Source organism: Elephantulus edwardii, unplaced genomic scaffold (genome assembly GCF_000299155.1).
Source record: "Elephantulus edwardii isolate Elephantulus edwardi_28Jun2011 unplaced genomic scaffold, EleEdw1.0 scaffold00225, whole genome shotgun sequence".
Classification (NCBI taxonomy): Eukaryota; Metazoa; Chordata; class Mammalia; order Macroscelidea; family Macroscelididae; genus Elephantulus; species Elephantulus edwardii.
Genome location: NW_006399975.1, coordinates 2,522,582 through 2,535,410, shown reverse-complemented (window position 1 = coordinate 2,535,410; position 12,829 = coordinate 2,522,582). Strand labels below are relative to the sequence as shown.

General features: G+C 37.4%; 1 protein-coding gene across 1 annotated transcript in view; it reads left to right on the top strand.

Annotated features, from left to right (window-relative positions):
- The window catches only part of WDR72 (WD repeat domain 72), a 271,665-nt gene that overhangs the window by 141,202 nt on the left and 117,634 nt on the right, over positions 1-12,829 (top strand). The window contains exons 16-17 of the mRNA XM_006898252.1: positions 2,910-2,989; positions 10,682-10,874. Of these exons, the coding sequence (XP_006898314.1) occupies positions 2,910-2,989; positions 10,682-10,874 (273 nt within the window). The remainder of the gene's footprint in view (positions 1-2,909; positions 2,990-10,681; positions 10,875-12,829) is intronic.

Genomic DNA, 12,829 nt, shown 5'->3' with positions numbered 1-12,829 from the left:
ATTTTATACTGGTTTACTTACAAAATTCATATACATTGTTTTCACAATGGATTTTTCCCCTTTCATTTACCCACCTATCAAATTGTGTGACCCTATGATTAAGCAATGCCCCCCACCCTGTCCATCTTCATGCATCTGCTCCCCCTTCCCCATCTTGAATCCTTGCACATATTCTACAAAAATGGTTTTTTAAAGTATCTGTCTTTATGGGACTGAGTTAGTTCATTTGGCATAATGCTCTCTAGTTTCTCCCAAGTCAGGTAGTAATTTACAAAATCATTGCTTCATGCATGCTGCATAGTATTCCATTGTATGAATGTATCATAATTTCTCAATCCATTCCATTGTGATTGGATATCTGGGCTGTTTCAATGTTTTTGTGATGGTAAATAACACTGCTATGGATAGTGGTGTCCAAATCTCTGTTTGTGCCTCAGTTCTAATTTCCTCAGGGTACAGTCTAAGAAGTGGAATAGCTGAGTCATATGGAATTTCTATGTTCAGCTTACTGAGAAAATGCTAAATTGCCTTCCAGAGTGGTTGTACCATTTTACAGTACTACCAACAACACATAAGAGCTCTTGTATTACTTGATATCCTGCTAAACTTTGCCACTGCTACTGGTTTTGAGATGGTATCACCTTGTGGTTTTGATTTTCATCTCTCTTATTGCCAGTGATTTTGACCATTTCTTCACGTGTCTGTTGGCCATCCGAATGTCGTCTTCTGTGAAAGTTTTCTGTTGGCCATCCGAATGTTCTCTTCTGTGAAAATTTTCCATGTCTCTTGCACATTTTGTAATTGCATTATCAGTCTCTGTCTTCTAGAGGTCCAGCAGTGTTCTGTAAACTTTTGTTATGAGAGCCTTGTCTAAGATGGTAATGAGTTCTTTTTGTTTGTTTTGGTTTTGGTTAGTTTGTTTTGTCTTCTCTCATCAGTTTTGCCCAATACACGGAGTCACTCAATTTTTGATGGCTGCTACCATGGGTGTCTACTATGGAGCTAAGTTAAATAAAATCTCTGACAAATTCAATATTTAAACCATTTGTTATGATCTTGTCTATTGGTTTGACTGTATGGATTTTAGTTTCTTTCATGCGGAAGTGTAACTAACTCTGAAGGTTTCCATTTTTTATCTTCGTCTGTAGGTAACACAGGCCCTCTTCACATTCAGCAAGCACTTTACATATATGCACAGATCTGTATCTACAAGATTCAGTGAAAAGCACATTGACTAAAGGTCACTTGAGTAGCTGATGCCAGATATTTGAGCATATATTAATTTATAAATTTGAATACACAATTATAGTAACAATTCTCCTGTTAGTACAAGCCCTTACCATTCTTCTCTATCTCATGTCTAAGAGCTTGCACCTTGATAGTGTACTTAAGTCATCAGAAAACCTTATTCCATTGATTTTTCATTTGGATAATAATATGTACATTTTCAATTAACAAAAAGGCATCTATTAAGTGCTTTTTGGTGTCTGGGAGTGCTGGACACTTTATGGATCAATTGAAAAGACCAAGTCTTAGCTTGCTCTTAAAATTTCACACTGAGAATTAAGGCAAATAGAGAGGACATTCATGAGGGCAGATTTAAACATGCCATCACAAAATGAGACAAATTAAAACACTAATGTTTTACCTATTGATCAGAGGAGTAGAACTGGTAAGGACAGATCAAAGGAGATCTGGTATTTGATTTTCCATGTGATATATTCACAGTAGGGTAAAATTTCAGGAGCTGTTTTTCTAAGGAAGGATTGTAAAATGTGGTGATTTAGTAGTAGCTATACTTTAAAATCCTCAAGAACAAAGATAGAAGCCAAAAATCGAAGCCATGGTTTTTCAATTGCTTCCGATGCATCTAAAAGTTGGACAATGAATTAAAGATGGCAAAGGAGAATCAATGCCTTTGGATTGCAGTTTTGCCAAATAGTATAGAATATATTATGAACTGACATATATAATAAATTTATTTTGGTGGAATTGTAGCCAGAGTGCTATATAGAATCAAGGATGGTGAAACTTTGTCTTATATACTTTGGGCGTGTTGTTAGGAAGGGCTAGTCCTTGGGAAAATGCATCTTGTTGGGAAGGGTAGAGGGTGAAAGAAGTAATGGAACACCTTTAGTAAGATGAATTGACATAGGTACTGTAGTAATGGGGTTGAACATGTGGATGACCGTGAAGATGGTGCAACATAGGGACAGGCTCTGATCTAATTTTCATAGGGGTGTTGTGACTCTTAGGCAACTTGACAATGCCTAACAGCAATAACACAACAATTAGCCTTACCACTTATTTGGCAAAAGATGCAATGCTAAGTTTAAGGTAGAGGAATGAAATTTAATTGACATGAATATGTGCTAGTGTAATTACAAGAAACACACACACACACACACACACACACACACACACACGGTGTTCTGGTGGCCTGGTGGCAAGAGGCTGTGCTACAATCCTGCAGGCACATGGTTCAAGGCCACCAACATCTCTGAGAAAGAAGAATGGGTAATCACTTCCCATGTAATTAACTGCCTATGAAAACCTGCTGGAGGGTTAGCTAGGGGTCAGTTCTGACTCTATTGTACAGAACAACATATGTACATTAATAATTCTGAATTAATCCCTGGTGTTTATAAAACAAACAAACATGCTAACCACTTTATGTGATTCTAATGTGTGGCATCTACTTCCTAAACAACATGCCTCCTGAAACTCTATGATAAAAATTGATAGTTATAGAAAGGATTCAGGCCTTTTGTTCATAGGATCGCTGTGAGTCGTGATCGTCTTGAAGGCAATCAATAACACAACAACAATGTACAATAAGTCTGGAGGACCATTGGATTACACCCATTTTTAATAATCTGAAGTTATAAATGTATTCTATGTATTTTTAGGTAAGAATGAAACCCATATACCTGAGGCTGACCTTTCACTTTTGAAGCTGATTTCCTGTTGGAGAGACCAGTCTGTCCAGGTAGGATACAATTCATGATCTTGAAGTTACTATGAAAGTATTCCTTGCTGACCTAGTACATTCACACACCCTCATATATAAGAATAGGGAGCTCTGAAGATCTTGTGAGCAAGAAATTGTACTATCAAACCCAAGGCAGACAGTTCAAATCCACTAGCTTCTATTAAGGAAGAAGATAAACTATCTCCTCCAGTGCAATTATTTGTTGCTGTTTCTGAGTCCTTTCTAGTTGAACCAACCCATTGCTGACTGTTCAGTGGATTCACGGTGGCAGTAAAACACACAGCAGATTGTTCACTTTTCTGCCATAGAGTAACTTGTAGATTTGAACCACTTAAATTTGTGTTGACAAAGCAATTCCTTATCACTAAGCTACCAGAGTTCCCTAGCTCACATGATTTACAGCCTCCCAAAATCCAATGCAGGATTCTGACTTGACAGTAAAGAGTTGAGTAGAGTACCCACAAATGAAAGTATTTTCACTTAAATATGCCCTGTTTTTTTTAATGTACTGTTGAGTCAAAATTGACTCATAGCTGACCCTCCAGTTGCTTTTCAGAGGCAGTGAGTCACATGGGAAGAGATTGCCTGTCTTTCATCATGTAACAGCTGGTGTATTCAAACTTTGTGCCTTTAGGTTTAGCAGCACAGCTCCTTACCACTAGGCCACAAAAACTCCCTGAAAAATGTCTTGATAGGACATTTTATGAAATAGACCAACAACTGACACAGAGATAAGGAGAAAGGGGGGAAATTACATAAACAAACATGGTCCAAGAGCAGAATGGAAGAGATTGAGAGAGTTCATGCTGTCCTACGTAATTTCAGTCTGAGGTATTAGTCTATGAGTTGATTTGAATGTGTCAAGACATATGGAACCTAGGGTTGTGAATTTTGTGATGTGTAATTGTATCTTAAGATTAGATAATCTCTGAGTTGGTTTAGAGATCAGGTTTTTACTTGTTTAAGGCTTCTTGGAATTGTAAAAGCTTACTGGGTGGACTTGTTCGTTAAACAATAAATATCTATGCATTGACTAAATGAATATCTGTTAGAAGTTGGGCAAAGTCCATGAGCTTGACAAATACTGGTTTTGAAAGATGAGAATAGCAATAGCTCCAGTAACAAATTGTTACTGTTATTTACAGGAAAGCAAACAATAAAAAAAAAAGTTAAATCACAGATTGTCTGTAGGGGTTGTGATAATAAAATATACAAATAGTCACCAAACTAATAGCATGCCTGAATTAAGTGAACTCCTTTGTATTTATTTTTCTTAACATATTGTTGTTAGTAATATGTGTTGTTTTTATGTGCTGTTGATTTGTCTGCAACTCATAGAGACCCTACGTACAACAGCTCTGAAGCCTGCCCTGTCCTGAGACAGTCACACTGACTCCAGCACACCAACCCCCATTTCCCCAGTTACTGTATCAATCCATTTCATCCAGGGTTTTAGTCTCCTACATCATTTCTCCTGGCCAGTCCCTCCTGACCATGTGCACAAAATATGTGAGACAGAGCTTCAAAACCCTAGCTTTCAAGGAGAAATTTGGTTTCACCCTCTCCAAGACAAACCTATTTGTTTTCTTGGTGGTCTGTGGTATGTTCAAGACTCTTCTCCAGCACCACACACAAGACATCATTTCTTCTTCTGTCATCCTTAGTCACTGTCCAACTCTCTAAAGCATAACAAGTAATTGTGAGAACCATGACCTGAATCAGGCAAACCTTGGTCTCTAGACTGACACTGGAGAGGTTCCTGACAGCTGATAAACCTAATGCAGTTCCTCTTTTGATTTCCCAACTGCTGGTGCCAAGAGTGTAGATTGTGGAACTGTGAAAACTGTAACTATTAACAATCTCAATCTCTTCTCTGTCCATCATGGTGCTGCAATTGGCTCAGTGATGAAAATCTATGTCTTCTTCAATTGAGCTCCAATCCATTTTGAAGACTACAGTCCTTGCCTTTCTGCAGCAAGTGTTTCATGTCCTCCTCAGTTTCAGCAAGCAAGGTTGTATCATCTGCATAACATAGGTTGTTGCTGAGTCCTTCCTCTAATCTTGATGCCACATTCCTCCTCGTAAAGCCCAGTCTCCCGAAAGATCTGTGCTGCACAGAGATTGAAAAGGGCTGGAGACAGGATGCATCCCTGACACACTTCCTTTCTGATTTTGAACCATGCAATGTTTCCCCACTCTGTTCTGAGGACTGCTTCTTGGTCTGAGTATAGGTGTCATATGAGCACAATCTAGTGTCCTGGAGTTCTCATTCTTCTCAAGCTTAACTACAATTTAATGTCATCCACCCAGTCAAATGCCTTTGCAGAGTCAATGAAACACAGATAGACATTCCTCTGGTAATCTGCCAAGATCCATCTGACATTGGTGTACGATATACAATATTAAAGCCATACTTTTCTAGTCGCAACTTCCTAAATATTAATTCACAGATGTTCAGTGTTATGATTTACTGTTCAAAATATTGTTCCATAGCAGACTACAGCCTGGTGGTCTACAACGAAGTTGGTTTTGACAGTGGTAAAGAATTGAGACTTGAACAATGTTCAACTCTAATGATGTATGACAATTGAACTGCTCATGCGCCTTGACAGCTGTTACCATTCTGACTTCATTGTCAAGACATTGACATGACTCATTGTAGATCGTGCCTATAGCATGATCTTTCTTGTTCACTGTGTTGTTCTTTAGGCAACATCAGTTATTCATGTGACACGAGGTATTTGATTTACGTCTAATTTGACTTAAAAGGGAGTCATTGCTGGAATGGATCTCTGTCATCCGTTAGGGACTACCTGCAGAGCTAGACTAGCTCTAGAAACATCCTACCATGGTCCAGATGGTCCTGTGGAAGCCCTTGATGATGCAAATGGTTCACTATTTGACTGACAGCTGAAAGAGTGGAGGTTTGAGTAAGCTTAGAGGTATTTCCGAAAGAAAACCTAGTGTCCACTTTCCACAACTCAGCCTCAGGAATCCTATGGTGCAATTCTCCCGTGGCACACAGGGGATTACCAGGAGTCAAAATTGATTTGATGTCAACTAGTCATTGCTACAAGTTCCTGCCTGATGTGCCCGCAGCCTGAACTAATCCTTCATCATTCTCATTATTATCTAGCTCCCCTGTGGTTTTACTAGATAGGACACAATGTTCAGTTTCACCTCCAAAATTTACTATACTCCCTACTAAAATTCTCTTTGTTCCTCAAATGTCTATGCCTCAGAGAAGACTTGTCTAACCACTCCATTTAATACTGCCACTGAACCCTCTCCACATCCTGTTCCCAAGAATCCTCACAGTGCCTTTATTTTCTGTTATATCATCTTTCAATCAGAATTATTTTGTTTGTTTCTTTGTTTTTGTTTGTTTCACCCCTCATTGCTTATTTTCTGTTTTCTCGCTGTTGGATAAGTGTCCTGCAATGAGAGCCATTGTTTACTGTTTCCCAGAAGCTGAGAAAAAGAATAGTGACAGTAATCAGTCAAGAAATACTTCATGAATATATGTGAAGAGTGTCTACAATAATAAAAACAAACATTAGTTCCTGCTGAATTTACCAATGTGTTAATAGTTCATATAAAATAGCCTGAGTTGAAGATGAGACATTTTTGCCCCAAGAGTAAAAATTCCTCAAGTTTGAAAAAATTAGTAGAACATTCATGCTGAACTTCTCTAAATATCTTTTATAGTTTTTCTTGACCACCAGATAAATTTTAAGGTGCTCTGGATATATTTCAGCTTAAAGGGCTGTGTTTCTAAGACTTTGTATAAAATACTGTCACTAGATAAAAGTATATTCTTAGGATGCTTATCATTCACTTAGAAGTCTGAGCTTCAAACTCCTCCTCTCAACTCTGGCACTAGTTTAGTGATTAACTGTGGAAGGCAAATTTACCTTCGTGATTATCTGTCATTCTCATACGTGAAACAGGAATGAAAACTCTTGGACCCTTTAGCAATACCAAAATCTTGCAAGTATCCTTGTAGATGCCTAATTAACTAGTTTTCAATATCTTCACAAAGCTCTCTATTTAAGTAATTAGAAGTATGGTATTAATTTGAGTTTATACTTTATTTAAAAAGCTTTTGGTAGTAAATAAAGGTCAGTAGTTGAAACTCACTAACCACTATTCATAAGAAGGATATGCCGATCTGTTTTTGTAAAGGTCTACACTGTGGAAACTTTGTGAAACAATTTTACTTTGTCCTATGGAGTGGCTATGAATTGGAATCGACTTGAAAGCAAAAGATTTGGATTTGGGGGTTTAAGTACTAATGGAACCCCTGAAGGTTTTCAGTTCAAAGCCACATACAGGTACCTGGAAAGACTGTTCTGACAATCTGATTCTCAAAGGTCACATCCTTAAAACTTCTATGGGGTCAGATCAACTTTGCACACATGGGATCACCATGAGTCCAAACCAACTGAAAGACAGTGAACAAAGCAGGTGGTGATGAGATTTGCTTGTCAAACAGAGCAGAATGCTTTGGGGAATTCAGTGCATACCTGTGAGGAAGGGAGTTGATTTAATGGATGCATGAGTTTATGTAGGGATTATATTTTTTTCATCCGCACATATAGTAAAACATAAAGATAAATGCTAGAAAAGAAACAGGATGGTTGTGGGGCTGTTAACGATCTTCTTTCTGGCACTTCACTTAAAAAATTCTAACACACACACACACACATACATACCTAACACATATAGGTGTAAACCATGACATCAGGCCTCCAAGGAAAAATACTGCTTTTTCAGGAGATAATGCAAGAATGCAAAAGGCCAGATGTGGATCTGAGCAATGGGAAAATGCTTTTACATCAGAACAATAGGTATTAGAATGATAATCAGGACATGAGATTTTCTTCGAAGAGTCTTCATGATGCTCTGTACTGTTTCAGAGTTTTAGTGGAAAGCCATCAAAAGCTTTAGCTTGCTTATGGCACAGCAGTATTTAGAGAGTAAGTATATGATACAGATTTGTGGCTGACTCTTTTAAATCAATACATTTGTAAACCTTATTTTGAATCACTGTGCATCAGTTCATAAAAGAGTACACTACTTTGCAAAAATAAAAAAATAAAGAGTATACTACTTTGCATGTGTATATTCTCAGAGAAACATTTTAAGTGCATTGGGAAGAAACTTTATAGCCAGACAATTCAATTCTAAGTTATCCTAAAGTTACGTAAAATTGTGTTTGAAGAAACTCTATCTCTACTGACTATCTGCAAAATTTATGTACTAAAACCAAACCAACCCCCTGCCATTGAATCAATTCCAACTCACCCCTAAGCTGAAGTGGCTCCCCAAGTCTGTGCATCTTTACAGAAAGCGATCCCTATCTCAAATATTGATGATTATAAATTGCCAATCAATTATACATCCCAGTTTATGTTAAAATGTACAGAGCTGATGTGAGTTTCACTTACTTTTATTTAGTGTCCACTATATACCAGAAGAATTCTGGTGGTCTAGGATATAGAGAGTCATGCTGTGAACCCATGGGCACCACCTCTGGCAGTTCATGTCTGTGACTCTGAAGGAGAAAGAGTGGTCACCTCTGCTGTGCGATTTACAGCCTCTGAAAACTTACTGGAGGTTCAGATATAAGTCAGTTCCAACATGACAGCAATGCGTTTAAGTTTGAATATACCAAATATTGTGATAACATGCTTTTTTTTTTAACAAACAATTTTGGTTTATTCAACTTTAAAACCATGAACTTGGTACTGCATTGAACTATGCTGTCCCCTTAGCCCTGGAAGTGAATTGCAGGCCAACCTCTTTTTTAGTGATATATGTATATTTGTATCTATATGTATATCTCTATCATCTATATCAATATAAATATAAATCTATATCGATATAAATACATCTGATAACATGCTTTTAAGATGACCATTTATCTATGGGTAGGGGTTGTGCTAAGTATTGATTTTGCATTGAGTCTAAGTATGTATTTAGAGTTTGCTTCCAAATTGATTGTGGTAAGCAATAGTAAACACATCTCATTCACTACCTCTTTTTACAACTTAACTATACATTTGTGTGCCAACTCTATGAAGATGGGAATAGTTAATGATCAGGAAGGTGCTCTGATACTTTTGGGAACTTGCCTGTGTTTTAAAGTTGGAGGGCCTGTTCCTTCTTCTACATACTTCACTAAATATCTACTGTCAGCATAAACTTTCTGGGGAACCCCAGAGCCTAAAGTCACATGACGCATAAAAGATATTTAATAGATGATTAGCTATTCTGCTGGGTTTAGAAGGGGTCATGGTACTAGGGATATTGTCGGTAATGTTAGATGGATCTTGGCTGAACGCAGGGAGTACCAGAGGAATGTCTATCTCTGCTTCATTGATTATGCAAAGGCGTTGGACTGTGTGGATAATAACAAACTGTGGCTGACTCTGAGAAGAATGGGAATCCCAGAACACTTGATCGTGCTAATACAAAACTTATACTTGAATCAAGAGGCAGTCATCAGAACAGAGCAAGGAAACACTGCATGGTTCAAAATTGGGAAGAGCGTATGCCAGGGATGTGTCCTGTCTCCATAACTTTTCAGCCTGTATACAGAATAGATTATCTGGGAGGCTGGGCTCTATGAGGAGAAATGTGGCGTCAGGATTGGTGGAAGATCTATTAACAATCTGTGTTATGCAGATGACACAACCCTCCTTTATGCAGGAGGACCTGAAGTGCTTGCTGCAAAAAGTCAAGGACTGCAGTCCTCAACATGGATTGAAGCTCAATGTTAAGAAGACAAAGATTCTCACCACTGGACCAATGGGTAGCATCAGGATGGATGGTGAAGAGATTGAGATTGTTCACAGCTTTAGTCTGCTTGGCTCCACAGTCAACACTCTTGGCACCAGCAGCCAGGAAATTAAAAGACTTATTGCGATGGGAAAGTCCGCTGTTAGGGACCTCTCTAACTTACTGAAGAGCAACGGTGTCTCTCTGGAGACTAAGGTGTGTCTGATACAGGCCATGACCTTTGCAATTACTTGTTATGAATCAGAGAGTTGGACAGTGACTAGGGAGGATAGAAGGAGAATTGATGCCTTTGAGCTGTGGTGTTGGAGAAGAGTATTGAGGGTACCATGGACTGCTAAGAAAACAAACAGATTCACCTTGAAGAGGGTCACACCGGGCTGCTCCTTGGAGGCAAGGATTCTGAGGCTTCATCTGACGTACTTTGGTCATGTTGTAAGGAGAGACCAATCCTTGGAGAAGGACATCATGCTTGGTTGGGAGGATGAAGGGCAGGCACAGGAGGGGAAGGCCTTCTGGGAGGCAGATTGATTCAGTGACTGGGGTAATCAGGATGAGTGTGTTGGAGACAATGAGATTGGCACAGGACAGAACAGAGTTTAGGGCTGTTGTACATAGGGTCACTATGAGTCGCAAGCGACTCAACGGCACTTAACAACAACATTCTGCTTTTTGCCACAGCATCTCCAGATCACGGGCATCCTAAGGACAGGCAGTGAAGAATACAAGTTCTGGATGTGCATCAGCTTGAGGGGAAGGGCAATGGGCCTGAGAATGGTGTATATGAAAGCCTTAACTTTTCTCCATTAAGAAGGAGAGCACTGTATCTCTCACATTAGTAATGAAATAAAAGAAAAAAATTCATTTTAAAAATTCTAAACATTACAGGTAACCGAAGCAATACAAGCTGTTCTCTTGGCAGAAGTTCAGCAGCACTTGAAAACATTGAGAGAGATCCCAATCAACAGTCAACCGACATCCACGGACAAGACAAATAACTGTGAGATGCTGCAGACCATGCCAAGAAAGGAACTGGCTGAGCAACTGGAGTTAGAATGCATGACAAACAGGCCTCTTCAAAGTAAGTGCAAAATTTATTGGTGTTATTTTTGATGAGAATTTATTCTATTCCTTAGGATACACTGAGAACATCATTTCCATAAGAACCAAACCAAGTATCTTGTTTCTGATTTACTCTGCTGCCAATTTCCTATTAATATTGCCATTCTTTCAAAGAACTTCCAAATATTATAATAATAAATATGTATTTTCTCAAAGACAGAAGTATAACATGTATTTAAAAATGTTTGAGATAACAGGTTAATGAAAATAGTTAATAGCTCTCTGGGATGCATGTTATAAAAATACCCTGATTTTATTAAGTCCTTTTTTTAAATTTTCTTTTCTACTTTGAATGAGATGGATTGACAGTGTGACTTTGGTTCTAATGTTTCAGAGATGATGAGGCTGACACAGGCTAGGGCAGCCTTCAGGGTTTGATAGGGTCACTGGGAATAGTTGTACTCAACTACATAGTACCTAACAACAACAATAACCATAACAGTTATTTGTCAAATCTTCTTTACTAGAATGAGAGGGACATTAAACCGGTACAGGACATTAAACTAATTTTGATTTTTATAACAAATGTTATTATCATTGTAACTTCATAATGAAAATGTTCATGGTTTATGGATAGTAAGTAAACCTAAATTTCTGCTTTAAAATTTTATCTCATTTTTAAAGCCCATTAGCTATAATTTTTTAATTTTCAACTTCATTAGTGATCTTTTGAGGAAGAAATTAATTTCCCATATGAGTGAATGAGTATGTTTGTCTGGAAAATATGTTATAAGCTTGTATATTCTACATAGCTAAAAATTTTCAGTACTTCTTATAACTCTATAAAAATTATTTTATTCCTGCTTATTTGTGACTCAGAAACTTTACTCTCTGTGATATGCATAGTCATAGTACTAGTATCATTTTTATAAATATGCTTCTTAAAATGATGACTAGGGAATTGAAGAATGACATATGGTGAGAGCTGATGTATAACCAGAAAATTACCATTTATTTATTATTAAATTATTAATTGAAAAGGAATTAATTCAAAATTTATTATTAACTAATTATTCAAAAATCAGCAGAGGTAGGATATTTCCTAATGTGTGGTTGTCACCTACTAAGGATGGTAAACGAAATAAATAATCTGATTAAGTTGGATGGTCATTTCAGGTCTCTTTTTGTTTGTCTTTGTTTTTCAAGAAGTTAGTTTGAAAAGACAACTGGGAAATGCACCCATTTGCGGGACAATTAATTTTGATCACAACATGTCATTGTAAGAATATTCTACTTTTCAAGCAAATATTGGAAAAATTATTTGAAATTAATTTTCAAGGGATTCCATGTGAGATCTTGAATTTATATAGAAAGCCTCAACCCATTGTCATTGATTAATTTTTCCAAATCATAATAAGATGATGATGACCTCTTCCTATTTCACAAAGACAGCTATGTAATTTGTCTTGGTTTGTTTTTATTAGGTGGCATTTTCGAGATTCATTCCTAATCTCAGGAGTGTGCCTTGTTCATTAGCTCTCTCTTCTGACTGAGGAGTTCTTGACAGGCTTTCATGATAAAGTTTTACAGGAATTTTAATATTGTACAGCTTACTAATATTTTAAATTTCACCAGGTTGGATCTAGTTCTGTCCTTAGTTCATTCTTGGGTTTAAGTACTATTGATACTGTGGAATTTCATCTTGCTTTGACTAAGGACAGGTAAGTTTGGCATAATATTACTGTAAAATCATCTACCAGTGAATGCATAGCTGACTGCCAAGTGGATTTTCTAGAGATTGCCATATCTGCTAATACTGTTGAAAACGGAAAGTTAATTTGTGATTGAAAATTTGAACACCAAAATCACAGAGTTACATTAACTCCTGATGAGTGAAATGTATTTTTATTTGAAAGCATAGTAACATACTCAGAAAATGCTAAGTGTATGTTTTGTTGGGAATAACTATAGTCA